Source organism: Corvus brachyrhynchos, unplaced genomic scaffold (assembly GCF_000691975.1).
Source record: "Corvus brachyrhynchos isolate BGI_N302 unplaced genomic scaffold, ASM69197v1 scaffold71, whole genome shotgun sequence".
Taxonomy (NCBI): Eukaryota; Metazoa; Chordata; class Aves; order Passeriformes; family Corvidae; genus Corvus; species Corvus brachyrhynchos.
The window spans coordinates 330373-358014 of record NW_008237609.1 but is presented as its reverse complement, the minus strand read 5'-3'; the positions used below and the strand labels follow the sequence as shown (position 1 = coordinate 358014).

General features: G+C 40.5%; 1 protein-coding gene across 5 annotated transcripts in view; it reads right to left on the bottom strand.

Annotated features, from left to right (window-relative positions):
- KLF12 (Kruppel like factor 12) overlaps positions 1-27642 on the bottom strand; it is a 198440-nt gene that overhangs the window by 30039 nt on the left and 140759 nt on the right. For 4 of the 5 annotated variants that reach the window (XM_017731608.1, XM_017731609.1, XM_017731610.1 and 1 more), the window contains one exon: positions 25730-25789. The exons of the other annotated variant lie outside the window; for it this stretch is intronic. In XM_017731608.1, the coding sequence (XP_017587097.1) occupies positions 25730-25789 (60 nt within the window). The remainder of the gene's footprint in view (positions 1-25729; positions 25790-27642) is intronic. 5 annotated transcript variants of the gene reach the window in all.

The window sequence follows — 27642 nt, the reverse complement described above, 5'->3', positions numbered from 1 at the left end:
GTTTCTATACCCTTGTTATCAATACTTGATGTATTTATGTTTTACACTACCATCATTATGATTTATTTTCACACTTGTCAGGACACTCACATTACAAAGGAAACCTTGCAAATAAGCAAAGGGAATCTGCCTAGCTGCTCTCTCAGAAGCTGGCATATCCCTCCCACCTTCATCTCCTACAATGCTGAGAATCAAGGGATGGTAACAATGGGCTACTCCATTCACCTTGCTAATTTATGCACGTTGCTCATTAGCGCAGGTCAACAGAGCTGAGTGGCTGGAAGACAGTGCTCTGAATTTCAATATCTTAACTGTGCAGTCAGCAGCACTGGTCTAGAGCCTAGTGGTCCCTTGGTTTGCCACAGTTTTCCTGCATGTATTAGCCCAAAGCCAGTTGTGCTGACACAGGATCCAATTCACTCATCTCTGGAATTCCTGTTACCTCCTTGAAAGTCTTTATCCTCCCAAATCTTCACCAACAGGACATTTGGCTTAATAACTTAAACCCGCATCAGGACTCCTTTAGTTCTACTTTTTAAATTTCCGTTTTGGAGAAAAAAACAGCTAGAAAATCCCCACACCCACTTCTAAATATTTTTCCCTTTCTAATCTGTTAAAATCTCTGCCTGTTTACTATATGAGATTTTACAAACAGTATCAGTCACCAAATAAAGCATCAGCTAGTACTGCCAATATAGTAATTAAGAACAACCAGCATGCTTACACTCAAGCTTTTACTGGAGAAATTGGAGTCTGTTAAAATCTAGCAAAACTCAACCCTGCACATATGTTGTTTTGCTTTGCTTTGTTAAATGGGATGGAACATACCAGAACTTTAAAGATCAAAAAACACCCATAATTTCCTAAAACATTTGGAGCCTTTGCATGCGGTAAAAAGGGATAATTATCAAAGCATTTTGCTGTCACAATTGTTCATTTGGAAGAGGCACAGGAAAAAAAACCAACCAAATCCAAATCCAAAACTCCCAGCATAGCAGAATGGTATTGCTGTAACTGCAGTAAATAAGAGAAAGTGTTAGGCAGATGGAGGGAGACATCAGAGTAGCATTCAGCACAGGGTCAGATGAGACAACGATGGCCATCGCAAGCAACTGCCTCAGTAAGACAAGCCAGACACCTCACCTGCTCAAGGCACCTTTGACACCCACTCAGAGGTGAAGAAACACATTTCAGCGGGAAGAAAGAGAAGGGCTCTTCCTTTCCACCACAGTTCTCACTTCTTTGCCCCTGTTGCGTACTTTTATCCTATACAGAAGGGATTGAGTGAGGAGGACTATTGTTGCAGACTGAAGTAGATTTTGACACAAGACCACAATTTGGACACACAACTTGATGTGCTAAGTATTTTTTTTTAGAAATACTCTTTTTGGGAAGCCATTCACTTCAATTACATCCCTGAATCCTCTTTGGAAGCTCCTATTTCCAAGGCCACCTTCTCCCCCTTTGCCTGGGTAGGTAAGCAGAAGTCTGTAATGAGTTTCATATTAGCTGTAACAGCAACCACAAAATCCATTTCTCATTTACATCTCACACTTGGACACTAAAATGCAACCATATTAGGTACACATATGTAGGTAGAGAGTTCTTTAATACTGATAGAACTGATTTTTTAATAGTAATAATGTTAATTAAGTGTGACCTAGAAGCACCGTGTGGCACAGTGAAGTCCCTCTCCTGCCGTGTACTCACTCCACAGAAGGCACAGAATGAAGCTGTAGCACTTCTGCCAATGCTCCAGGAAGTGTTAAACAGCTGTGTTCCCTGGCCAGTTATTTCTTGCTCTTTTTAGTGTCTTTCCTACAAAAACAAGCTGTCTGAATTTCAATGTGTTTTATGTTCAGTAAATTATAGTAATTTTCAAAACATCTTTAACCTTTTCAGTGGCCGGTGGCCTGACAGGTGGACTTCTTGTATCTTTTCATACAAGGAGTCTGACAAACGTCTTCTGGAAAAAGCAGACAGGGAGATGGTATGTAAAATTACAGAGTATCAGCCAAACGAGTAGTGCATACTGCACTGCTCTCTGTTTCACACCAGGATGGTAAATCCTACTGCCTCATTTCTGTGACAAAAAATTGAGCAATAACAAAAAATTGTCCAGTGTTCATCTGGTTTTGTGACAGGCAGCTTTTATTTCACCCTCTGGAGTTCAAAGAGCAGAGATGTGGTTTACACAGATGTGCCATGGGTGAGCTTGTATTTCTGAAGGGCTTAAGCCTAACTCTACCCATCTCTACCCATGCATTTAAAAGCCATGCTGAAGGACAACTCTGTTATGAAGTTTCACATTATTTCAAAGCCCACGTTACTCAACAATACCCTTTGAAAGTATAGACAAATTAAATGTACAGATTCTCATTAAAGCAATGTATTACATTTTAATAGAGTGAAGATAGGGAAGGGAGGAAAACATGGCTTGGAGCCCCAGAGCACTGCAAATGATTTCCTGCGTATTTTTAGTCCTGCTCCATATTATTTCTGTGGGGGCAAACGTGGGCATACTACCCCTTCCTCCTCTCCCTCTTCCTCCTGCCACCACAGTATCGAAGAGTATCATTGTTTTGGCTGAATCACATGGCTGTATGAATGCACATGTTCCAGGCAGAAGAGTAAATGAGCAGTAAGCACAACCAGCAAATGCTGGAAGTATGTTGTAGAAAAGATCAGAAAGTGACCTGTCCTCATTTCTGACTGGGCTGTAAGTCAGAAATGCTCCTTACTTTCTGCAACGATAGAAGTGAGTGTTTCATTCTTCATGTAGGTGCACATTTTAGGTGAATATGGTTAGGAGAAATCCTTACTGACAGTATATGGTGATGAGGCCTACGGTGCTATTGCATGCTTTTCTACCACATGCACATCACCAGACAAAATGCAAGCCACATACTGGCGTGGGATTCTAAAAGATCTCTTAGGAAAATGTTTTCTTTTTCTAAAGTAATGATTAAAAATCATTACTTTCTAAAGTAATGATTAAACAGTTTTGTGATCAGACTGCTTCTGCTCTGCTGGCAAACTTGCCAGAAACTACAGGCTCCCAACTCCGGGACAAAAGAGCCATTCTAGAACAAATTTTCACAGGAACTCAAAGCTGCTACTTCATGTTCTGGCAGAAGTCCCTGAAAAAGGTGGTGCTGTGATTTATATGCCATTCAATGCTGTTTTCAAGACATTCACTGAACTGAAGAAGCACCATTAGAATATGTCAAGCACACATCAAAACCCATCTAAATCAACAGTGGCTGAAAATACATCATGTGCTTGACATACAGTAATTGACATGTCGTATTTTATTTGACATTTCAAGGACAGTAGTGCCCATTTAAATGGTGACACAGTAACATAAACATTCTTTTACTTGAAGTAACCACAATCAAACAAGGCATCTTGACGAAGAGCTGTTCACTGAATATCAGAAGAAAAAAAAAAAGAAAGTAGTAAAATCTCTAATGACTCAAATTATGAAACACAGAAGAGCTAACTTACAAGAAGATAACTCTACTAACACTCATTATCTTGGGGGAAAATTCTGGTCACACTGGCTAACAACCTCCTACTGATGGCCAAGGAGCCATCATTTCAGCCACCCCTCTCCACTCCCTTTGCAGCTCTGTCTGGGTTTATGTCTACAGATAAAACTGCTGGGACTATCAGCATGGTAACTGATACAGAAATATCGATTAATATGATGGGAGTACAGTGAGCCATTTATACAGCACGGGTCATGCTCTTTTTCCTTGCACAGAGAAGACACTGCAAGGTAGCAGAACTTTGAATCACATATGCTTTACCTGACACCTCATCCTCTCTCCTGAAGGCAGCTGTATAGGGACATCACCTGTAATAACAAAGGTCCCACAGGACATGACAGAGGAAAGGGGGATGTAATATAAACCATTCAGGAAGCAGCAGGAACACATGCTGCTCTTTACAACAGGAGATTCCCTTAAATTTAAGATCCAACAAATTTAGAGCTCACTGTCATACTTCCTTTTTTCCCCACTTACAAAGATCACTGACAAAAGATCCTTGTAATCTTGTTTCATTTAAATAAACTAAAGGGGTTTTCTTCACCATATGTTGTGATGCAAAAGTAAGGTACTGACAGGAAGCTTTTTAAATTGACTAAATTAATCTGCTGACTGCTTTCACCTAATACTTTGCTGTAGAGTCTTAATTGATTCCTTCTTGTTTCATCTTCTCTCAATTTCCAAGGCATGAGGCTGCACTCCCCAAGCCGAACGTATTAAACTCCTTTACTCTGCCCTCACAGCTGTACCCTCCAGCAATCTAAGCAGTTTGCAGCTCCTCTCAGGTTTTGTTCAGATTTGTACATGTACTGAATGCAGCACCCTTCCCTGAAATAATGCCATGTTCTCAGTGAATGCAGGACAGAAGCATTTGCAGGATGAGACCCACATGCTGTATGTGTCATCTAATGATATTACATTGTGTGGATGCCATGTAAGAAAAGACATTGTAAATGAGGATGGGTGTCCAGCATAAAGAATGAAGCAACCAAGCAGAAACCTAAAAGTCCAGGTAAATACCTCTGTGAAATTTTCTTCCCCTCCATAGTTTTCCTTGTAAGGTCTTACTACAAAGAATGCAATTAATTTATTAATGCCTAAATGTTCAATCTGTCGGAGAATACAAACCAACTAATTTACCTATTTTTCTAAACCGAGGTCCTGCTTATGATTCTGAGATGTCTATGCCTAAATAAGAAAGTAAACAGAAATCTTGTGTTAATGTATTAAAACAGAAGCAGAAAAAGGAAGTTGAAGTAATCATGTCCAGTAATCATGAAGTAATTAGTCCAGGAAGCAGAAAATTTTAATCCCCCCCAAAACCCTCAAAAAGTTTGTGGTGAATCTTTTTAATTGCAGCAACTACAAAGAAAAATAATATGAGTAATGTGTCATATGTCTAATTCTCCTTTCAGAGCTGTGGAGAATTGAGCAAGGTAGAGAAAGATACAATGCCAGGGTTTAATTTTAGACTTCAGAATTAAATACAGAGATCAAGTAGTTCAAAGGACATGAAAGAAAAAAAGACTTCACGTACTTTGTGAATTTAACTTCTTCTTAATAGTTGTGTCTACGCTGCCATAACAAGACAAGAGCATACTGGGGGAAAATGGAAAAAGACAAAATTACTAACAAATGTGAAGTTATTTTCAAGACTCAGGATAATTCAAAGAACTGAGAACAAAAAGGAAGAGTAAAACTATAAAGCAGTTTTTGACAGCCCCCTTTTTAAAAAGTGGCTGAGCAGATTTATCAAAGTATGTGAAATGCTTGATCCTAAGCTGAACTTCCATGAAAACAGAATCATATTCCTTTCTGTTCGTAGGTCAAAGAAATGCTGCCAGAGCCAAAAGAAAGGACAAAGAGCATTTTCTGATTTTAAATTAGGGAGTGCTGTACGTATAGACACAAGTGCTTTTATGTATCTAGCTAAAATGTGGTCTCTGAGCACAGTTTGTTTACACGTTTAATTGACTAAAACCGAGAGGTCAAAGTCTGAATAGCTGAAAATTAAAACAGTATTCAGTGACACAAGTGAAAAGGAGGCTAAATTAAATATATAGAGAATGGAAATATGCAAACTTACTCAAAATGCTTTTTCTAATTAACAGTTACATCAAGGCTCTGGAAGTAGGATGCACCAGAGATGAAAAGACATAAGGATCCTGTAAAGCCAATAGGCACCTTTTCTGAAAGCACAGACAGAACCAAGTATTACATTACAGTATTTCAAGCCTGTGCATGCTGTGCTGAGCCCAGCCCTGCTCTGCTCTACCTGATGTTTGCCCTCTTTCCCCTAGCCCCATCTACAACCCACCAGGGAGAATGAGGCTGTTCCACCACTCTGCAAGGGATGGGACAGTCTCATACATTCAAGTCAGGACAGTCTGCTTGAACTGCCATACTTCTACAAGCATGCAACAGGATCCATCACTTCAGGAACTGGATGGGGTGTGCTGCTTTATGCAATGGCTGTGCTACGAGGCAGCTTGCTTCCCAGTCCTCATGAAAACATGCTTCCACTTGCCCCACAGCAGGAGAGCACAGGTACCTGGTCTCATCAACAGCGTTTGCTTGTTCCTGCAAGCTCAGACTTTGGCAGGGTGCTGCTTTGATGGGAGAGACTGGCCTTGTGCAAGAGAGGTTCTCTCCCCAGAAGGACCCATCACTTGATCTTCTCTTGGGGCTGTGAAACTGGACAATGAGGAGCAGAGGGAGCAGCAAAGGAGACAAAGACAAGTGAAGGCATCAAATGTGACACAGGACAAAATGTGTCTGCCATTGTGCCAGTTCAAGGTGCAAGTCTTCAAGTCGTACAGACTAAGGTCATTAATTCTAAATGCAACTACAAGGGGGAAAAGTGTAAGACATGTAAGTGAGCAGTTCTTTTTTTTGATTTCTAAGTCAAAAGTCACAGCCTCACTCCAATCAACTCCACACTGGCTCGTTTTTGTACACCTGCACTGCTCCGTCTCCCCCTTTAAGCTGCCTCCTGTTGCGTGTGCTAACTTCCCAATATAGTGTTACACAAAGGATGGGGAGGCTGAAGCTGGAGAAAAATCTGAGGGGGAGGGCACGAGGGAGATGAGAAAAGCCCTGCAACACGTCAGTGGGAACAGCCCCTCTGTACAGACCCTTTTACACATGGGTTGCCTTTCCATCCATACTCCCAGGATACTCTGCAAGCCCTTGCAAAGAATGCCATCAGCTTGGAAAATACTGAGCAGACTTTTTAAATCAAGCAAGAACAAGCAAAAAGATGCTTGTTAGTCAACAAGTCCTAATACAGACCACAATTCTGACAGCACCTTTACATGTACTCTTCTAAATCTCATTTGCTTTAAGTGCAACTAGATACAGGAATACAGCCACAGAAGGGCTTAAAATTCAGGTCAAATGTTAAGTTGGCCAGAAAGAGGCCATGCTACACTGGAAGCTTATCTCCTAACCACCCTGGTTACCTGCTACACACATACTTTCAGGTCTATTGTCATGTTACATAGTTTGTGCTCCAAATTAAAATTTAAAGAAAACTCGAAACACCTCTACAACTCAACTCGGCCATCAGGTGAAGTCTTGAATTCTATATTATATTATAAAATTAGAAATTTTAAAATATGAAAAAGGTGAAACTTAGGTTTTATTTTTAGCAGCATATCCTAGCAATATAATATATATGATTAAAAACTACATCATATTGAATACAACACTGAAGGGAATGTTTTCAGTCTCAGTTATCTGTACCCGGCTTAGTTGAGATTTTTTGATGACTCCTCTAATTGTGTACTTAGTACAAATTGTATTTGTATCGTAGGAGTATTGTCCTCCTTTTAGCACTATGTTAAGTCTCAATTTTCACATGTGATGAGAAAATTTTAATCCAAAATAATTTATTAGATTGCATGTAAAAAATGTATTAGATTACATGTAAAAAAAAAGTGCACTTACTAAAAATAAAAAATACTTTTAGAAGTTCCTATTATTACTGGTGAAATGAAAAGCAAAGAAAGCTGTTCCATTGCTCTGAGCAGTTTTCCTCTACTATTGTCTTCACATACACATTACTTGAACGCCGCTCCTGAAAAGGCAAACAAGCGTCTCGACTCTAGATGGCAGCAGCCTCCTTCAGATTGTGGTTTTCTCCTTCCTTAGCGTCCTGGTCTTTGTTCCTTAACCCTCCAAACAATCCTATACTTCCTTCTCTTCCCCCAAAATAAAGACTTCAGAGCTCCAAGCTGCACAGCTTGGGTCAGATGACTGGAAGGCATTTTCAATAAAAGAAATCAGGCCATTCCTGCAGTTAAGCTACAAGGTTCTTCAAAGCATACAGAATAATTGAGGCCTGCAGTGGGAAAAAAGAAAGGAAGATTTTTCCCCTCCCCCTTTCCCTATCAGTCACCTGGAGAAATATTGGAAAATAGTGCTTTTTTTCAGCTAACAACAGCCCCTCAGAAAGGAAGGGGCAAGGGACAGAGAAAAAAGAAAGAGACACTGAGGAAATGGAACAAAGAGGTGCCATTTCATAATGAATTTAAACTGGGAAAAAAGTCTACCTAAACAATACGGCTTTAAAGCACTGAACAATTTTACAAATCTCTCTCTTTGGACACGGGATACAGACACTATACTAGTGGAGACTATTAGATGAGCTGAGGCTACTTTATGTATCATAAAACTCAACACGTAAAGAAAGCTACTGCTCAAGGAAAAACACCTTGTCTGAATGCCTCTCCTTTTCTCTCCTAATATTTACCTTTAGCTTTGGCACTCAGCCACTAGTCTTGGCAAGCACGTCCTTGCCCCATCCTGCTGCTAGTGTCTCCCCTGCAATGGGTATTAGGTTGGATACTGTACCTCCACCAGCTCATTAGTATGTCTCAAGTGTCCCTTGACTTGATCACAACTCCAACATTCACATGAATGAAACTGAAACACAGAAATATCTTAAACAGAGATTTCTAGAGGTCCATGCATGCATAATCCCTTAACATCTGTGAACTGCTGCAATTAGAGCTGATTCTGTGAGCCCTTGAGCACACAAGACAATTTATTTGCGCAAATAATCCCAGTTCAGGTGGATCAGTCCCCTCTGTGCAGTTTCCCATAAATGTGCTTTAAAAACCAAGGTACTAGACTTTACGTTCACAGATACTATCAGCATTTTGAGGATGCCCACATTCATGTGTGGCCATGGTCAGGACACACAGGGACATCAGAGAGCACTCAGGGAACAGCCTTTTGGAATAGTTACAGATGGAAGGCACTTAACGTGGTGGTGCTCTAGAGCATCAACACGTTATGTCTGGGCTATTTTCAAAACCCTAACCCTCTCCATCCCAAGCCACAGACACCTCTAACCCTACGGAGAGGCAGGTTAGGGAGCTAACATGTGCCAGTGCCCTCCCTGGCATGGCTCACCACAACTCAGCTGAACTTGGGTACCCACACAAGACAAGCGGCAAATACCCATGACAAGGGACAGGGACTGGACTCTGCCCACTGGATTTGTCCATTCTTCTGTGCAACCAAGTTACCCCTGCTACTTTTGGAAAATGAATCAACATCATCAAGTTATGTCACTGCTAAAGGGTTCAGATATTAAATCAACAAATGAAGACTTCCACTCACATATATTCCAAAACTTGACTTCCTTGTCACATCACAACTGAAGCATCCCAGACATAAAGTGTCTTCTAGAAGACCAAGCTCACACTATCCCATTGCTTTTTAAGGAGCAAGCCCAAATGACCCAACACTGACATACATAGTTCTGTGTTGTGTGTGGGTAAAAAGCCCCTGAAACTGGTGGATCTAAACATTAAATCCTGCAATTGGATCTAAATGGTCAAACTTGTGTCAATGTGAGACCCCACGAAAATCAAAGACATTCTCTGAAGGTGCAAGGCTTGCTTGCATGAGTGTACTTGCACCACTGGGATCAAAATCTTTGCTTTTGGGTCTAACACAATTACAATTCAGAAATGGCAACTGAACCATGACCACTTTAAAAACTGCATCTCAAGGGCCCAACACAATTTATGAGAGCAGCAGAAATCACCAGTGGTCTCACCCTTAGGACTGAAGTAATAAACAATTCATTTTTGTGCTACCAGAGAGAGCAAAAAGAGAGCAAACAAAGCAGTAAACCTCCATCTTCCCTTTATTCTCAATTATTATCAGGTTTATCTATAATTCATAGGCTTTACTATGAGAATCAACATAAAATGTGAACAGAGGTCAGATTTATGAATTTATTCTCTCAATACCCAAGTGAGGCTGATGGACAATGTTACTGCCATTTTTCAGAGAAAGGAATGACACACAGATTAATTAACTGCCCACTTTTTTTTTTTTTTAATTCTTTTTTACAGTAGAAATGGAATTGAAGTATAGAATGGAATGAAAAATATGGCTGATTGGGGCATCCTTAAAAATCAGGGCATAAGAAATCTATGATAACCAGGGGATACTTGGCAGATAAGAAATCCTTAGTCACAGTCCCATATACCTATTGAATGCAAACGTGTATGTGATTCAAGGTAACTCATCCTTCAAACTCCGTTTTTCTGGTCTTCACTGGGTGCTCAGTTTAGGATTAGAACTCACATAATGCAATTTAGGATTAGAACTCACATAATAATTTTCAAAGAGGGATTTTTTTTCTCTGGGATGATATCTTTACATCTGCATTTGTTATGTTCCTTTTAAAACTCATTCTTTTTTTCTGTTCTAACTTAGTTAAGTGGTTTGCTTAGACTCCTTTGATGGTCAAAGGAAAGACAGACCCAGGGGGAAACTGACAATTCTTGGGATAATTCACCTCATTTATCTTAGACATAAATGTTTACAAATGGGATGGAGAAGTCCACCTCTCTCCAGTAAATGAAGAATGAACTCTACTGATGAAAGGAGCCATACCAAGAGAAGCAACTAATATTTATTTATCCATGGCAGTATCTTTAGCTGCTATGCTGAAGGCAACAGGTGACACTGGGAAATCACGGCTACTATTTCCACACAGCTGATAAAAAAAGGTGGTGATTTGCAAAATATTGTTAAGAACAGAGAAAATGGAATGGAAAAAACCCCGGCTTATTTGGTTTAGAAGTTGTTTGACTGCTCAACAAATTGCTAAGTCATTTGCCTACTTATATTTACATATGTGTGCATTTATGAAAATCCAGTCTGAGTGAGGCACTGCGGAAGGTGTCTGGAGGCAACACAGGGCATGCTGATACACCCTTGACTTTAATGTATCAGACTTGTAATGAGGGACTAATTTGGTTCTAAGCACTAGCTTGGCAGAAACAAAATACATATAGACTATTAATAGAGAAACTTCTCACAGAAGCTGTGACCTTTATGACTTAGCATGGTTTACAGCCCTACCTCTGTTACAATTAAGCAGAGCCTTACTGCAAAGCAACTGACTTCTGCCTTTTTTTTTTTTTCTGCCCCAATTATAAGGAAAGGACTGCTAAAGCAGAGCTACTGTTTAGTACACATCCTGATGCAAATCCCTTCTACAGTATGGAGGTGTACTGAAACACAGTAGGTTTATGCTGCTCTGAACAAAAATGTTCCCTAATGTCCTGCAAACATCTGTCCTCAACAGCCACCCTTAGCTGAAGGCCTAGGGAAATTTAAAGACAATGGTCTCTATAAAGCTAATTAATTATGAGAAAATATTATCAACCACAATGTTACAGTGGAATTGGGGGAAGGGGGAGAAGTTTATTGAAGGGGTTACTTCTCTCCCTTCCAAGTCAGACATACATAATAGGTTTCTAATGACTTTTGAGCATAATTTAACGTTTAAAATCAGTATTGCAAATGCCTGACAGAAAACAGTTATGAAACACATCAGAGAGGACAGTCCATTTACTATTTCAGCCTTTATTTGCCAAGCCATGTGCCAAATAAAGTCCTGGTCGTTAAGGTCACTGAGATTAGAAGAAGCAGGGAAAAATATATCAGGATCATTTTTAACACAAGTGGTGGAAGTCTATAACTCAGGAAAATACGTAATGCAAAATACACATTTTTGTTTTTAAACACATTAAACTTTTTTTTAAATTGTAAAAGATTCATCTGACTCCATCTGCTCATTGCTGTAGCTCACAGCAGCAAACAGAGCATCAGTGAAAGGATTAATAAAAGTACAGGTGTATGAGATTAAACAACAATAAAAAAAGACATAAAACAATGTAAAAAGACAACAAATTAGTTCCAGAAATACAAGCTAAAGAGATATTTGGAAATAATTATACCAATAGGTACAGTAATCCTAGTTCTTCCTGGAACTGCAGAAATGAGGAGCTCTGTAGGGATATGCCAACAGGTCAAGCAGCTGAATGAGCACCAAGCGTAATTCTGTGGTACCTAAGAGTGAGAGTCTCTTCAGACACAAATGGTGAGAGCAGCTAAATGACTGGTATTTCAGCAGTTTTATGCTTTGTAACTATTTGTGCCAGAAGAAGTGATGTTCTGAATGCAGTGACAGAGCAGTCCATGCTAAGCATGTTTCTTAAATTTATCCTATTCTTAGTAACAGATTCAAACGATGGCAGATCTAGAATTAATTTGGTCTCAATAAGAGAGTGCAGAGTGGAAAAGGCTCCCCATGAAAATGATTTCAGTCACCTCTCTGACAGCTGGCCTACAACCATGTTAACCTGTGAATGCCAAATCTGTGAGATAACTGAGGGGAGATAGTAGAGCTCTGCACAGCCAAGAATGTAATGATAGGAAGTGATTATTCACTATTTTTTCTAAGAACTGGGGACTTAAATTGAACAGAGGGAAGAACTTTTTTTTTTTTTTTCACATAACGCACACTTAGAGCTCACTGTCACTGCACATTGCAGGGGCCAAGAACGTAGATGAGCTCAAAGAAGGATTAAACAAGTTCACAAAGGGCAGGGCCATATATGGGTATTAAACATTAAGGTCAAGTAATACCCTCAGAGGCTGAGGGTTAGAAACTACTGATTATTTTTTAATGTTGTAAGGTAAAAGGTGGATAGAGGGAGGGGATGCAGGTATTCCAGAGGAAGAATCGCTCTATCGCAACCTTGTTTGTCTGCTCTTTTGGTAAACACCAGCTAGGTTACTGGGTTCACTTGGATCTCAGTGGGAAGGATTTTAGACTTTGGTCAGTTGTTTCTACACACAAACTAGTGAAACATGCCCTTTTGAAACCAGCTTTTGAATGCCAGCTTTAGCGAAGGACTCCTGTATCAGAGGAGTTGCTAGTTCTTACACCAACAGGACTAGGAGGACCTCCACATTACTTGGAGTACTTACAAATACATGGCACATGTAACAAACGACAGCTTTAGAAACAGCAGACCAAAGGAAACACACTCATCAGAAAGGAGAAGGTTCAACTTGCAACACCCAGGCTGTCCTTCAGCCCAGCAAGGCAGGGCTCTTCACTGTGCACTGTCCATTGTTTTGTTCACATCAAACCCAAATGACAAGCTGATGAGTGTAGTACCAATTCCTATTCAAGAACATTTCATAGTCAAGAAGGACATGGCAGGAATCTTCTCAGTATCATCTAGCCCAGAAAACAGGTGTAGGGAGCATGAAGAAATATCTAAGGGCATGGGAAGGTGGTGAGCGGGTTTCTCAGTCTCATTGCGAGAGGCTAGAGGAAGGGTAAGGAGCCATTGCCAAGGCAAAAGGGGAAGGGACAGCAGCAAAAAAAAAAAGACATGGAGGCTGCTGAGGTTCCTGAAACCATACTGTAAGTGGCAACAGGAAATCTGAAAGTTGAGATGTGTCAGAAATTTCAACAGCTGGCTCAACACATCAAGTCTCTTTGATCTCACTGTTAGGACAGGTACCTCCAAAAACACTCCTGTTATCAGAACAGGGTATCTTAGTTACTTTTGCTCAAGTCTGGTGGTAGAAGTAACAATACCATGGAAACTACTTTAATTTTCTCCATTGAAATCATTGTAGGATTTAGTGCTTGTACCAAGCTCAGACAGAACAGTGTTTAATGATATTACCATGACACAGTGATAGAGAGGGTGGATAAAAACCTAAAAAAAAAATAAATAAAATAAAATCAAAAAACCCTCCACAAAATTGCCTGACAAGTAATTTTTATGAAATGAAAATAATTTACACAGCAGTTTTACAGAAAAAGGGAATTATGCCATTAATCAGCACTGCTGGATAATTACACTGTACATGAGGCCTTGCTTTTAGGGAAAAATATAACCTAATAAAGACAGCCAGACGATCAGTAATGGCACGGCTTTTGGGAGATACTAGAGACACAAAGCTTAATAATTTAACACTAAGGAGTATAATGACTGTGAAACCAAATTATTTTAAGTTTACATTAATTTTCCACCCAATTACATATCTAACATTAAATCCAAAAGCTAGAGAATTCCCCTCAGCTGTGAACAACCCCAGCAACAACGAGAAAGCCAAAGGGATGTGATCTCGAACATGACTGGACTCTGAATGTATCCTCCCAACTGCTGCGCACATCCTTAATATTCAGAGGTCTGCTCGAGAATTAAAGCCAGTTCACACTTCCCTCCAGTTACTGCCGGTTCAAATAAGGTCTCTCTCTAATACAGTCAACTGCAGTCAATCAATTTTCTTTGTGGTGTCTCTTTGCACCTCTCAAGCACCAGCAGCAGATGGCTCAGCCTGGCTGTCTCACTGCCACATTCGTAATGGAGAAACCAGTGAAAAGTTGAACAACATTGAATTAACAATGAAAATGAGGACTGGAGTGTAATGAGAGTGTTTCATTACCTTTGCATTGTAAGCAATTTAGCCCTGATTATTATTGACCTCTGGCAATACTGCACCAAGTAAAATGTGCTATCCTAAAAAGCATGGGTATACTGGAAGGCAGACATTGCTTCTGAGTGTACTCATAAATAAACCAGAGCATTTCCCTTCCTGTGTTAGAGGCTTACCTTACAGCTGAGTTATCAGCATTCAGCAGTCACCCTTACTTTGTGTCTGCACAAACAACACAACTTGATATAGTACACCTGGAAAATTATTATTGTTGTTACTATTATTATCATCACTTCTGTGGCACCCAAAAGAGCATTAGGTACTTCACAAAGTAGTTAAAAAGACAAACTGTGTGGTACAATGGGCTAATACTCGGTGAAACAGTGGAACTACACAGGGTGGAAAAACAGGAGGAGGTGGTGTAACAGGAGGAAGTATACAGGTTACAGGAATAACGTTAAACAGTTACTAATCTGGGGGACACGAGGTTCAGAGCACGGTGCCTCTTCTCATTCCACATTGAGTTCACAGGAATCCCTGTGACTGGACATTTTGTTAGCGTGCTCTTCAAATCTACTGATTTTTTTCAAAAGTGCTGTTTTGCTTGCATGCTTATCTGCATCTTTTTATGTGTGAAGGTGTTGCAGCCTGAAAGCAGATATATGTAAGAGTTTTGTCAGTTACAAAGTAAATATGCCTATTAAGGATTCAGCAGCAGGAGCCACAGATTTTGAAGCTTTCACTAATTTCACAGGGATGGCACAATAACATCCATGACTTTGGGCCAAGATGCAGTAGGCCAAATGCACAGGAGCAGCTCTTTTCCCTGCACACCATAGAGTGCACCAACAACCCACAATGAGGGACTCTGCACACTCACAGTGCACACGAGAACAACTTGTTACTGACTTGTTTCACTCTTGGTTTCTAGGGCTCACAGTTTAGGGAACCATGCAGACCACTTGGTGTAGCTGATCTATTCCCACTGAAGTGCTACAATGCTGTGTGAGCCTGCCCCTACCATGCACCTTGGTGTACCAAGAGCTCTTCCCTCTTTTGTGCCAGAGGGATTAAAGCATCCTTCACATGCTGAGCACACTGGGGACAGGTCAAGGAGGAGGCAGAATAGAGGAAGGTGAATTGAAAAAAATGACCAGGAAAAACGACAGTGCTCATTACCAAATCCATCTACCAGTACAAAAACAATGGCCACACAGTTCCCTGCACTCTGGACAACCACCTTCCATCCAGAACAAAGCATGCTGCTGGTGCCTCCAGAATATTAATAAGGGTAAGGTATGTGCTGCAGTGGGAGGGAGAACCGCGAGGGGTAGCACTCCATGGGGCTGGCATAAGGAATATATCTGCTTCAGGCTGCCTGCCAAAGGCACTGGAAAACTTGACTTTCCGGAGGCCGTCCAAGGATGCCTTTCTCTTGGCTGCAGCACTCTTTGGAGGGCTTTTGCCCAAACCAGGGCAAACCATACTGCAGCCAAATGCAGGTGGGAAGTATCCCTGCTCACTCTCCAGCCTCCGCAACTGGTACTGCTGCTTCCTGATGCAACAGCCACCTCACCACCCTACAGATAAAAGCTTCTGGTTCCATGACATCCTGCCATGCCCATGGAGCTTTTTAGAGGTCACTAGAGTCATGGGTGAGCATCTGAGAAAGAAATCATTCCCCCTAGTCCTGTAACCCAAGGGGAAGCAAGAGTAACAACGAAGGCTGCCAGAGACTATTCAGGTTTGCCCAGAACCCACTGCAAATGCAGGGATTAGGATCGTCTCCCAAGACACAGAGGAGAGAAGAGAAAAATTCACAAAATGTTGACAGAAACACCTCACTTCCTCCTAATAGCCTCATATACCAGAGGTTTTGTAAGGGGACAAGAGCAGTAAACCAGCATGGAGAAAGGAAGGGACACAAGAGGAAAAAAATAGCGAGATGCACCATTTAGCACAGAGAGACATGTCCAAGGGAAGCGTGCATTCATGAACAATCTGCTGCCAGTTCAGGTCTTGCAGCACCCTTAGGTTTGCATATACATAACGTATCCCTGAGATGCAATGTATCCCACACTTCCTCCCCATTGGATGGCTGACAAACTGCAGAACAACACAAAGAAAAACCGCTGCTGGCTTAGTCAAAAGGACTGCAGACAGATAGCTGCTAGAAGCATTACTAAATATGTGGATGTTTCATAACAGTTTGATCTCACTGCTGTTTGTGTACAGCAGGAACAGCCAGTCAAAGTGATGCTTCTGCTGCGCAGATCTGCTGCAGCACTTCAGTTTCACTGGCAGAGCTGATCCAGGCTTCCCAGTTCCTTGCTCCCCACAGCCTCCCCTTGCTGGGGGAACATGCTGTGGTGCACTGAGAGAGCCCAACTCCCTGTGGAAGTGCATGCAGAAAACTTAAACCTTGTCTATATGAAACCTTCAGCATTCAAACTACTAGCAGTGAGCCCACAGGTGGAAGAAGCAATTTGGCTTCCATGTATACTGAGCAGAAAGAATTTTAGGTATCATCTGTTTTTCAGAGGATTAAAGCTAACATGTGTCTATCTCAAAACATCAGCCTGCCTCACAAACACAAACATGCAGTTACGGTTTTCAGGGACACATTATCACACATCATGGTATGCGCCAAGGAGTTAACCTAAGTCTTGGAGATACGTTTTAAAACCGGTTTTGCTAAGCCACTGTCATCTACTAAATATAACTTTGCTTTCATAGAAAAAAAAAGTCCTTTAGGAGTTTCCTCTGAAAAAAATAGCTCTTTGAGGCCATCCTGAGGGTTCCTGGAATTTTTTCATGTGTTCTAAAAATCATCCCTGCGAAGCCCTGCACGGCCATGCCTCCCCATCAGTGATGTCCAGAGAATGCAGAGCTTGTACAGCTCCTGCTCCAGCTGCCCCCAGTCCTACAGTTTGAAGTGGTCCTTCCCAACCAGATTTAACTCTCTGCCCAAATAATTTCCATGTGACTTCACAAGCTACTTCTTGTAGAGAAAAGGTTGACTAAATTATCACCTCATTACAAACTAGCTCCTATACAAATAAGAAGTCCTGTGAGCATAACACCGAAATTTACTAGAACGCTTACTTACTTGCAACGGTTGATGGAGCACATACTACTTTAGGGCAGCTAATACAATTTTGTCCGTTCCTCGCAAAGGACCAACCACAGTTTTTCCCCAAGAGGGAGCACATCTCTGCACTTAACACAGCCTATATTCTTCCAGGACTCTTTATTACCATCTTCCCTACAGCTGAGCTGTTCTGCACAGATTTTCTGCTCAGTATGAGGGGTTGGGGAGGGGGGCATTAATTATACAGCAAGATGGAGCAGGGCCAGGCAGCCCCTCTGGTGCACTGTCTCCTCCATGCACAGCCTTCTTCCTGCTGCTTTGCAGCTACAAGGATCACCTGTTGGTCTTGGCACTCGCCCAAGCTGGGGCCTAGCGGAAATGACAGAATCAGCTAGAAATGAGAGCCAGCTCCTATTCCAGCAACCCAAGTGAGGGAAATACAAAAACAGATGATGGCAACGTGATCTAGCTGCTGCACATGAGAGCCAAGAGAGGGCGGGGCAGAGGGGACAGATAAAAAAGGGGTGAATGCTGGACAAAAACCCCTAAACAAATGAAAAAAACAGAAAACCTCCAAAACCGATAAAAGGAAGCTTTTTTCCTGCTGTTGTTCTCTTTTCATATTCAGCACAGCAAAAACATTAGGAGAGTCTCTTTCCATCTGAATACCTGCCAATAGGGAAAACTAACAATCTTGTTCCTGCTCCTGCTGGAGATGTCAGCTGTTTCCATCTCCCACGTGAGAGATGCCAAAGGGATATTCAGGTACATAGCAGAAACAACCTGCCTTTTTCAGGCCAGCTCCTCTCTGTACTGCATGGTGACACACAAGCTGTTCCAAGAGCTGTGTCAGGCAACAGTGCTCAGCATGACTTTTTACTTGATGTTTGGGCAAGTTGCAATGTTGTGTCACAGAAAGATTGAACACCACTTGCCTCTCATTTTGGTCTTCTGGGCAGAAAAAGCAGGTAAGTAATCCAACAGAAAAGGTAACCATCACTAACTATTTAAAAGAGAGAAATGCTGTCTCTGATAAAAATATAAGCTTATTGCAAACTGCATTTCCATATGTAACTAGTTTCATACATGCCCTTGGAATCCGTATTTACTCAAAGCAGTAAACATCCTAACATCCAAAACCTCTCATCGAATTTCTCTGAACCCCTGAATTGAGCGACACCACAAATATATACTCTCTCACAAATACATACTCTCTCCAACCTTAACAGGCTTTAAAAGAACTTGTAACTTTTTTTTTACCCAGTAATTTTTAGAAACTGTAACAATAAAAGCAGGAAAAACCTAATTCTTAAAAGGAAGTATTTTCTTCTCCAAGAGCAATGGAATGGGTCCCCAGAGCTTCCTTCTTCCTGAGAAAACACTCCATGAATAATCAATGTACAGTCCAATTCCTCAACAAGTACCAAGCCTTCAAACACACCCAGCATTCAGCAGTCTCAGTGACTCTGGCCTTTAAACTGTAACACTCTTTGCCTTTCTCTTCCTAGTTTCCCAAACATTCTTTATTCTGTTCTTTCTAGCAACTGGGTAGGTAAGCAGAAGCAAAATTCGAGCAGTGGGAGCAAGCTGGGGCTAATTTGCACCTTATGAATTATTCAGGCCCTCCTGATTCCTGCACCTGCACTGAGGCAGGAAGCTTGCGAGGAACAGTCATTACTCTTCTCTTGGGTTTACACAAGCTTGGTTACTGCTCAGACACTTTGTTCTGTAACCAAGGGCTTCAGGTCTTGTAATAAGCAATAGAAATGGGAGGAAAAAAAAAAACTGCACGAAGTAAGCACACCCGCCTCAAACCTAGGATAATCATTCAACCCCATTCTGAGACAAATGAATTGTAGGGTGTATCGGACTGATGCTGAATTTATCTTACATATGCTAATCCAGATCAGAGCATCAGGAGAGAAAGAGCAAATGAGTGCTTGAGCTGGTCTTGTCAGACATTTACTCAGCTGCATTAAATTGCACATTTAAACTTCTCCCTAGCTCAGTAGGGAGAATTTCACCTGCATCGAGTATTTCACATGCTAACCTGATCATTAAGGCATCCTTCTCCACAGATATACCACAAATAAATTTTTTGCCTGGCATTCTGGCTGACAAAAGGGGTGCTAACAGTTTAATACTATTGGAAAAGCCTATATTGTGCTTGCAACAGGGTGGATTTAACAAGCAAATAGTTCTTTTTCACCTCCATCTACTATTATATTGGTAAACAGAATGTGACACCTAACTGCAATTCCAGATACAACCCATGAATCTAGACAGCCATTAGGAACATTTGCAGAGAGCAGATACAAACCAATTAGCACTATGAACATTTTAAGATAATGATATGTTTTTGAGCTAATATGCCAAGGCAAACAGATCTAGAAGTATTATGCAAATTCAAAGCAGCAAACACCATCTTTATTGTATCTCATGTCCGCAGCTGCACTGAGTATCTTTAGGTCTTGTCCTTTATTAACATTGCTGTTACCAACAAATTCTCCAGTTAAAAGATCGTCTCATTAATCCCAAGAAGCTAAGCATCATGCTTTGATTGATTCAGTAAAACAGATCTGTGGTAACTGATAATGAAACCTCTTTAATCCCCTCTTCCAAAAAAAACCGAGTCAAACACGAGTGTTAAGCATTTAGAAAGGTACAGTCAATCCTTATCAAATTTTTGCTTTTCTTCTTTCTATGCCTAAAGAAGTTAATGCGTTTTCCTATCAATGCTGGATGCGTGATTGGTGCTGTGCTTCTCTTATCACATTCCTATCCAATAATAGGTACTCTGGCTTTTTTTTTAAGGTATTTTAATCGAGCATGTAAACACGTTTTATTCTTTGATGCTCTTTCATTCAGCATCATTAATCCCCAGCATGAAATCAATAGACTTAAAACATTTAATCACGTCAAAACGCAACATACAAATCCACAAATGACTTCAGTTCATCACACACACTGAATAGCTTGCAAATTGGAAACTATGCCTTCTTTTTGCCTTGGGAATCAGCAAACCCTAAGCTAGTCTTCCATTGAAGGAAACACATCCTTTCTCCGAATCTGCCATTGGGGAAAAAAAAAAAGTTGATAAACAAAACATGGGATTTTCTGTTTGCTCTGTCATCTTTTTTCATCCCTTTCAGTCTCACTGGCCTTATGAGAAACACTTGTTTTACTGCAATCTCTTGACAGTATGCATGTTTAAAAAAAGTTTAAAAACAATTACAGTAACTGGGTTACAGAATGTACTGGAGGTGCAAGAGAGGGGAAAAACATCTTTGTGGTTGCTTATTTTCCCTTTTTAACAGCACACATTGTTTCTCTGCTTGAATAGAATGCATAAGGGACAACAATCATCAGCACTTAAATAAAAAAAAAAAAAAGAAAAAAGAGAATCAGCTCAACCTTATAAATGAATATGATTTCCAAGGCCCCTAGGACACAGAAAGTGACAAGAATCTCTTTGATGGGGCAAACGTTGTGGCTGAGATGAAAAAATTAAGAACAATCAGACCCATCCTTTGATTGGCAAAAGGGCAGAAACAGGTAAACAGGGAAAAGGAATAGTCTAGGTAATGGAAAAACATCTTTATTTCTACTACCTAAAAAGCACTGAAAGCTTATCTGAAAGAAGAAAATACAGTTTGGAAAGTGCTGAGTGTGAAAATGGGCATGCTGAAACCCTGATTTGGGAGACAGACACCCAAAAGCCTACCTAGGTCCATGACCCCATTCCCACCCATTGTCCCATGACTGGTCCTACCCAACCCCCCACAAACCCATGAGGTCAGGTCCTTCACTGTTAAGCTGGAGCTTCTTTGGGTACCAACCACTAGGCACATGTTCATACATACTCATTCTGGAAGTTGCCCATTTTCCATGTCTGAACTTCCCATAGCCACAGCTGTTTCTGGCCTGGTGTTGCTCCAGGGTGGAGGCTACAGTCCCAGTCCTGCCCATGCTCAGGCAAGGATACAGGTTCTTACCCACTCTCCTTCCCCATCCCATGACTTCCGTGTTCCTGTCTATACAGCTGCCCATATTCAGCAAGGGAGATGAGACACTCCACTGCTCCCCTCGTATCTCATTTGATTAGGCCTGCACCAAGGATTCCAATGAAATCAGCTTGTGCTGAGAACCTACACCTCACGTCTTGCACTCTGTTGACGAGCTAGTTAAGGAAATTCATCTGCAGAAATGGCAAAATTGCTGTTGCTGCTGCCAGCTTGTTTGCCAAAAGACTCATCTCTGCTCCATCATAATCCAGAAAGGGCTACAGAGACTACCTCTGAGGGAAAATGATGCCCTTATTTCCTACTGGTTCCCTGTACAGTCCATAATGATTGATCTGATGTAACTGGGCTGTATTCCCATAGAAGCACTTACGTTCCCTAGGCCATAAGCAACGTATACACCTAAACTAGATGGGTAAGGGCTCCTTTTTGGTTGTTTCTGGGACATGCAATTCCCTCTAGTGACTATAATGAGGAATTCAAGTGCCTTCCTCAGAGGTCAGATCAGCCTGCAAAGCTTAACCTTAACATACAGGTAGAAGATTCTGTTCAGAGTGAAGCAGAAGTGCTACTTGCTCAAGCATTAAAAAAGGTTTATGAGTGTAACAGAGATACCAGTGCCTCCAGTGTAGCACAACATAGTCCCACTCTAGCTGAGAGAGGGAATGAAAATTTCATAGTAGGTATGACTAATCTGAACTTTATTTTAAGTATGCGGAGTGTAAATGACCTCCTGATTTTGCAGGTTTTCCCACTGAAAGTAATGTTTCTGCACTGAGCTGCATGAAGGAAAACATGTAGTTTAGGGAACTGCTTCAAATGCTTTCGCTATCCTATATGCATTAATTTTTCATTATCTTATTTATAAAAAAAAAAACAAACAACAAAAAAACACAACAAACTAACCAAAAAAGCCCAATAAAAAACCTGAGGTAAAACTAAAATGGGAAATGAGGACATTCCAAATCAGGCAAAGAGAAGATCAAATATTTTCTGCTGGCAGTGCTCTTAATTATTACCAGTAACTTCCTATTTACTATCATCATAATTATTCCTTATCCTGTTCTTTAAAAATGATACAGATTACCTCTGCAAATGTGTGTGGGTTTTTTCTGTTTGACAGATGCTAGATTCACTTTTGGCTGAAAGCAATCAAAGTTTAGACATAAGAAATGTATCTTTTAAAGCCTGTGCTCTGTAGTTAACAAGTTGGTCCTGGAGATGAATTGCAAGCACAGACCTGGGCCTTAACATTCTTACTAACTAATGGGAATGCTAGCAAGTGAAGCAGTGTACTCTGCACTGCAATGCTTATTTTCTTTTTGAACTGGTGACAAATGACTGCTTCAAATTAGTCTTACAAATGACAGGAATACAACAGAACACTGCAAACGCTCATCTTAGAATAGTGGAGAATCAAAGCAAACTAAGGTGAAAATGGCGTCCGGCAGAGTAATTCAGATCAGGAAAGCCATCCAACTCCAAAGCAGCTTGACCTGAACACAGCCCAAGAGGCAGTGCCACAGCTGCCAACTAGACAGTAGCCAAGAAGTTAGCAGAGGTGCAAGCCAAGAAGCCAGCCATGAACCCACGTGCCAATGCAGGAAAGCTGTATTCCAGAATCTGGCATCTGGGTCCTCCAGCTGCCAAACATCTCCCATCTCGCTGAGCCTGTGGACAAGGTGTTAAAAAGAAGATCGGGGGAGATTACACAAGAGCAAAAGCAGTACCCTTTGCAAGACATCAAAGATGAAGACGCACATTGTGCCCCTAACACATGAAACTCACACACATTATCACTTTGTCCCCAGTAGATCAGAGGAGGCAGTATGGACAAAACACTCCACATTTTAGAGCAAATGAACAGTTAGATGCGCATGAACTGAAGCAACAGTCCCATCCTCTGGCCATCCACAGAGGTCGGCACATGCGGATTCATGTGGAATTGGTTTTGGGTAAAACTTACAACTTTTAGTAGATTTCATGAACCCAGTAAGAAAAAATAGGGAAAAAACCCTACAAAAATGTTTCTTCAAGACTTTGTGATCAACTCTGCTCCTCCAGCATCACAAAGAAATTGAAGTAACAAAGAATGCTTCGGTACATTCTTAAGTGGAATACCATAATTCTGAGTGTAATTTTATGGAAGAATAACTTTCTTTCGATTTAGTGGAAAAAGGTAAGTTTAGTAATACAAAGTTGAAAAAAACCCAGACCTGGGTAAGCATGAAATTTAATTCAAATGAAATATACCCACTCATATAGCTGCATTTAATTGAAGCAGAATTCACTTCTGACAAGCACTTACTGTTCCCAAATTCCAACAATGCCATACCCCAAGAACCAGGACCAGCAGTGAGGAAGACTCCTAGCAGTGCCAGCAGTTGTAAGTGCACCATAAGAATTCATACTTTCAAATAATGCACTGACTTTAATTTAATCTCATTGATCTCATTCCCACCTTTCAATCTACAGGCAGGTCCACATGGCCCACATGAGGTTTGACAGATGTGACTTCTTGATCAATCTGGTCCTTTATTTTAAAAAGCCGCAAAAACCCAAGAGCTCTCTTCCGAATTTCTGTTTTGATTAGAACCTATTTGCCTTGCCAAATATTACCTTTCAGTCTCATCTCACTCTAGTCAGAGCACACTAACTTTCAGCAGCTTAGAATTGCTGCATGAGATGACTTATGCCATCTTCATCTACATCTAACCATGCATGTTTTTCAGGGGGCCTCATTAACAGGATCTCATATTCATTACTATGGTAAGTGTAAACTCTCCACGTAAATGCATGAGTGACTTTTAAAGCAAAATCCTGACAACATTAAAAAAGAGCAAAAAATGAACAACATAAGCTTCCTTCTTGAAAATGCTTCCTGCAGAATAGAATCCAATACACAGAATACTATAGTTAATTTAATGAAGGCTAAAGAAGCCTGCATTAAAAATTGTATCTGAAATATGCATATATTTTAGAAACACAACATTTTGAGAGACTAGTAGGCTCTTCAGAACAATTTCTGAGGTTGCACTGATAATTCAATCAGAACAAAGAAAATACTAAGGATTTGAAAAAAATAAATGTATCGTTTCAATTTCATAGCCAAGGAAACCTTAAAAGCTTTGTATTAGCTCTAACAGAGAAATTGCTCCTGCTGCTACTTTGAAAATGTTTGAGTAATAAGATCCTGCAAATTTTTAATGTAAATATACCAGTTGCAATGTAATTAACTGCAAATTGGAGATAGTAGACTTGAGGAATGACTTCTGTATTTGACTACTCATTAGCAATTTGAAAGTGTAATTGCTCTTAAAACATGCCTTCTTCCTAATTTTATTATGAAGCTTAGCTGCACTTATAAATGTGAAGAATTTGATTTATTTTGCAACTTATTTGTTTATATTGAATGTGTGAAGTTGTATTTCTTCTGTACTCCACAGAAGGAGGGCACACAGGTCACTAAGAGTAGATGAAGCAGTGAGTTGATGGGTTTACACTTGCCCCATGATAAACACAACTCCAAAGTAATCTTTTGAGAGGCTCACAAAATAAACAATAGAAGAGAGGAGGACATGCAAGCACACTGAGAGTGCACATTTCACTGCACACTATTTTAAAACCCACTAAGGCAACAACAGCAATGAATGTCACAAAACCAGGAACCCTACCAGCTTTGGTACATCCGTCATTTGACATCACTTCTACCTGGGCAAGTGGGCTGAACCTGAGGGCCCTCATGGCATGACAACACTTGCTGCAGCCTCCCAGTCACCCCCGCACTGGATTGGCATTTAAACCCTGCACCTGAAAGCAGGGCATCTACCAGGCACATTACACAGTAAGGTTTTCAAATTTTGCCCTCCTTCAAATAAAAGCAAGGAGATGTTGGCAAAGAGCTCTTCCTACATTTGCGGCTTTGCTTCACGGTAACTGCCAATGACCCATTGTAACACGAGCTACATTGATCCACATTAACTTCATTACTCAGTTTCAGTAGGCTATTTTGAACATTTTAAACTACATTATCAAACATCAGACAAGATATTTTCTATTCTGATATTTTAAACACCAGGATGTGTTAAAAAAAAAAAAAATGCAGCTTTCCCACCACCCTTTGAGTCCCAAAATAAAAAAAGCAATTGCAATACTCAACTTCAGATCTTGCCTAGCCCCACATATCCCCCAGTCATGACATAAAGAGGGAAAGAAACCTGAAAAGCACTGCTACTAGACTTAATCAATAAAACAGAACATTATATAATACACAATAAAATGCTTCATACCTGGAGTTGAAAAAACGAAAAGGGTTAACAGCTGACCTGGCACAGCCCCACATGCTCTCTCTGGAAATTGAACACAGACAATTAGGAATTTTAAGTTACCCCAAATAATCGAAGGGGACTTAGACAAGCTTGAGGAACTTACTGCAAATAAGTAAGGCACATAGCCTTGGTGGAAGGCACTTTAGGATTTTCCCATTCACTCAAAACTCTTCTCAAACTGAATTTGCTCTGTAGACGTCCCAGCTAATGATAAGCAAGTCATTAGGAGCTCTGTGATTAATTTTCATGGGAGCAAAGTCAAAGCTTAAGGGCCCACATGTCACTCAGTGCTAATTCTGGATCATGATGGATCATATTTTCTTATTAAAAAATAATCAGTGACAAAGAGGTAAACTCTAATGAGAATCTACAGCAGGCAGACATTGCATGAAGAGGAAATAGTGTCTGGAGTGAATGTCTGCTCCCAGAATTCTGCTGCAAAAGTAACATTATTCCCAACACAACACTGAAAAACTTAGGCCTTAACATTTTTACTTAGAACTGGGACTCCAGGGAAAATAGACAATCTCCTAAAATATTATTTTGAATAATGAACAACACAAATATGCAGTGCCATAGCTATATAAACTCCTTTGCTGGTTGAGATTTGGACTACGTGAAGTGTTCCTTTTCACTGACAAATTCTGATCTACTGCATGTGCTCAAACAAGAAGCATCATACAGATGGTTTTTGGAAAAAGTTCCACCAAGTTAGGGGAAAAGAAAGAAAAACCTGAGGAAGCCAAGAACATGAATAACCCCCTTTTGTCCTCTCTGTGGTTGAGACCTCAAATGCACTGTGTAAGCAGTCTGAGGCCAATGCCCAAGAAACTAGCAAAAAATATTAGAATAGCAATATGAATAATAAAAAAGTTCTAGCACACTAGCAGTTGAATGCATTTGCACTGAAAATGTTTTGGATCTTTTATAATGCTCAACTAAAATAGCCAGGTTGGCATAGTAATTGTTGGAAGTGAAAAGGAAATTTTCAGAACAACTTTGCTTGATTTATGTAATTGCATTTTCCACTGGCCCTTGGAAACCTACAAATAATCTATTTTCTCTCAAAATTTTGCACTGCATACTTTGAACCTGTCACATTTCCTTGCTTCAAGTGTGCAGGAATTATTGGCTTTTCTATACTGTTTTTGCCATTTGTTAGATACTAAATTTCCGATCATGACAGAAATATGCTATGCAGATGACAAAATGATGTGAAGAATTTTTGAAGTCTAGGCTATCAGCTCTATCACTGCCTGACACTGTTTTGGTTTTTTGCACACTCTTTTTTCACTCTCCATGTAGAGTGTTTTTCTTCTCAGAAATATGTATCAGGTACTTGTCCCGCAGTATCAAATAGGTACAGATTTTATTTTACAACTGTGTCAGTACCTAATCAAAGAGCACTGGGACAAAATCTCCCCTGCCCCATTAGCCCTCAACTGAAAGCAATATGCACTGGCAAAATGGTTACTGGTAAACCATTAACACCGACGGTTCTCTTCCGTGTCAATTAATTTGCAATCATCTCCGTGTCTTATTGGAAAATCATTTATTCCCACAAGTGAATAAACAGCAATACACTACCCAGAAGTCATAACTCTAAATTTTGTACACTCCTTTTCATAAAGTTCCCTTTTGAACAACTAAGTAATATGGCAGACCAAAATACAGTTGTTGAGGTTAAGTATTTGCATGCTGAATTTTTTACAGTGTGAAATTTAACAGACAACTAAAACTCTGTTTAGAATCTACAGTATCCAGGCACTGAAGCAAAAGACACCCAAGGCATCATCCAACCAATCTCACTGACACCTAGAACCTACTATGCTACTCTCTGTTTGGCATGAAAGCCAAGGGGCTGTGGCCTCCCA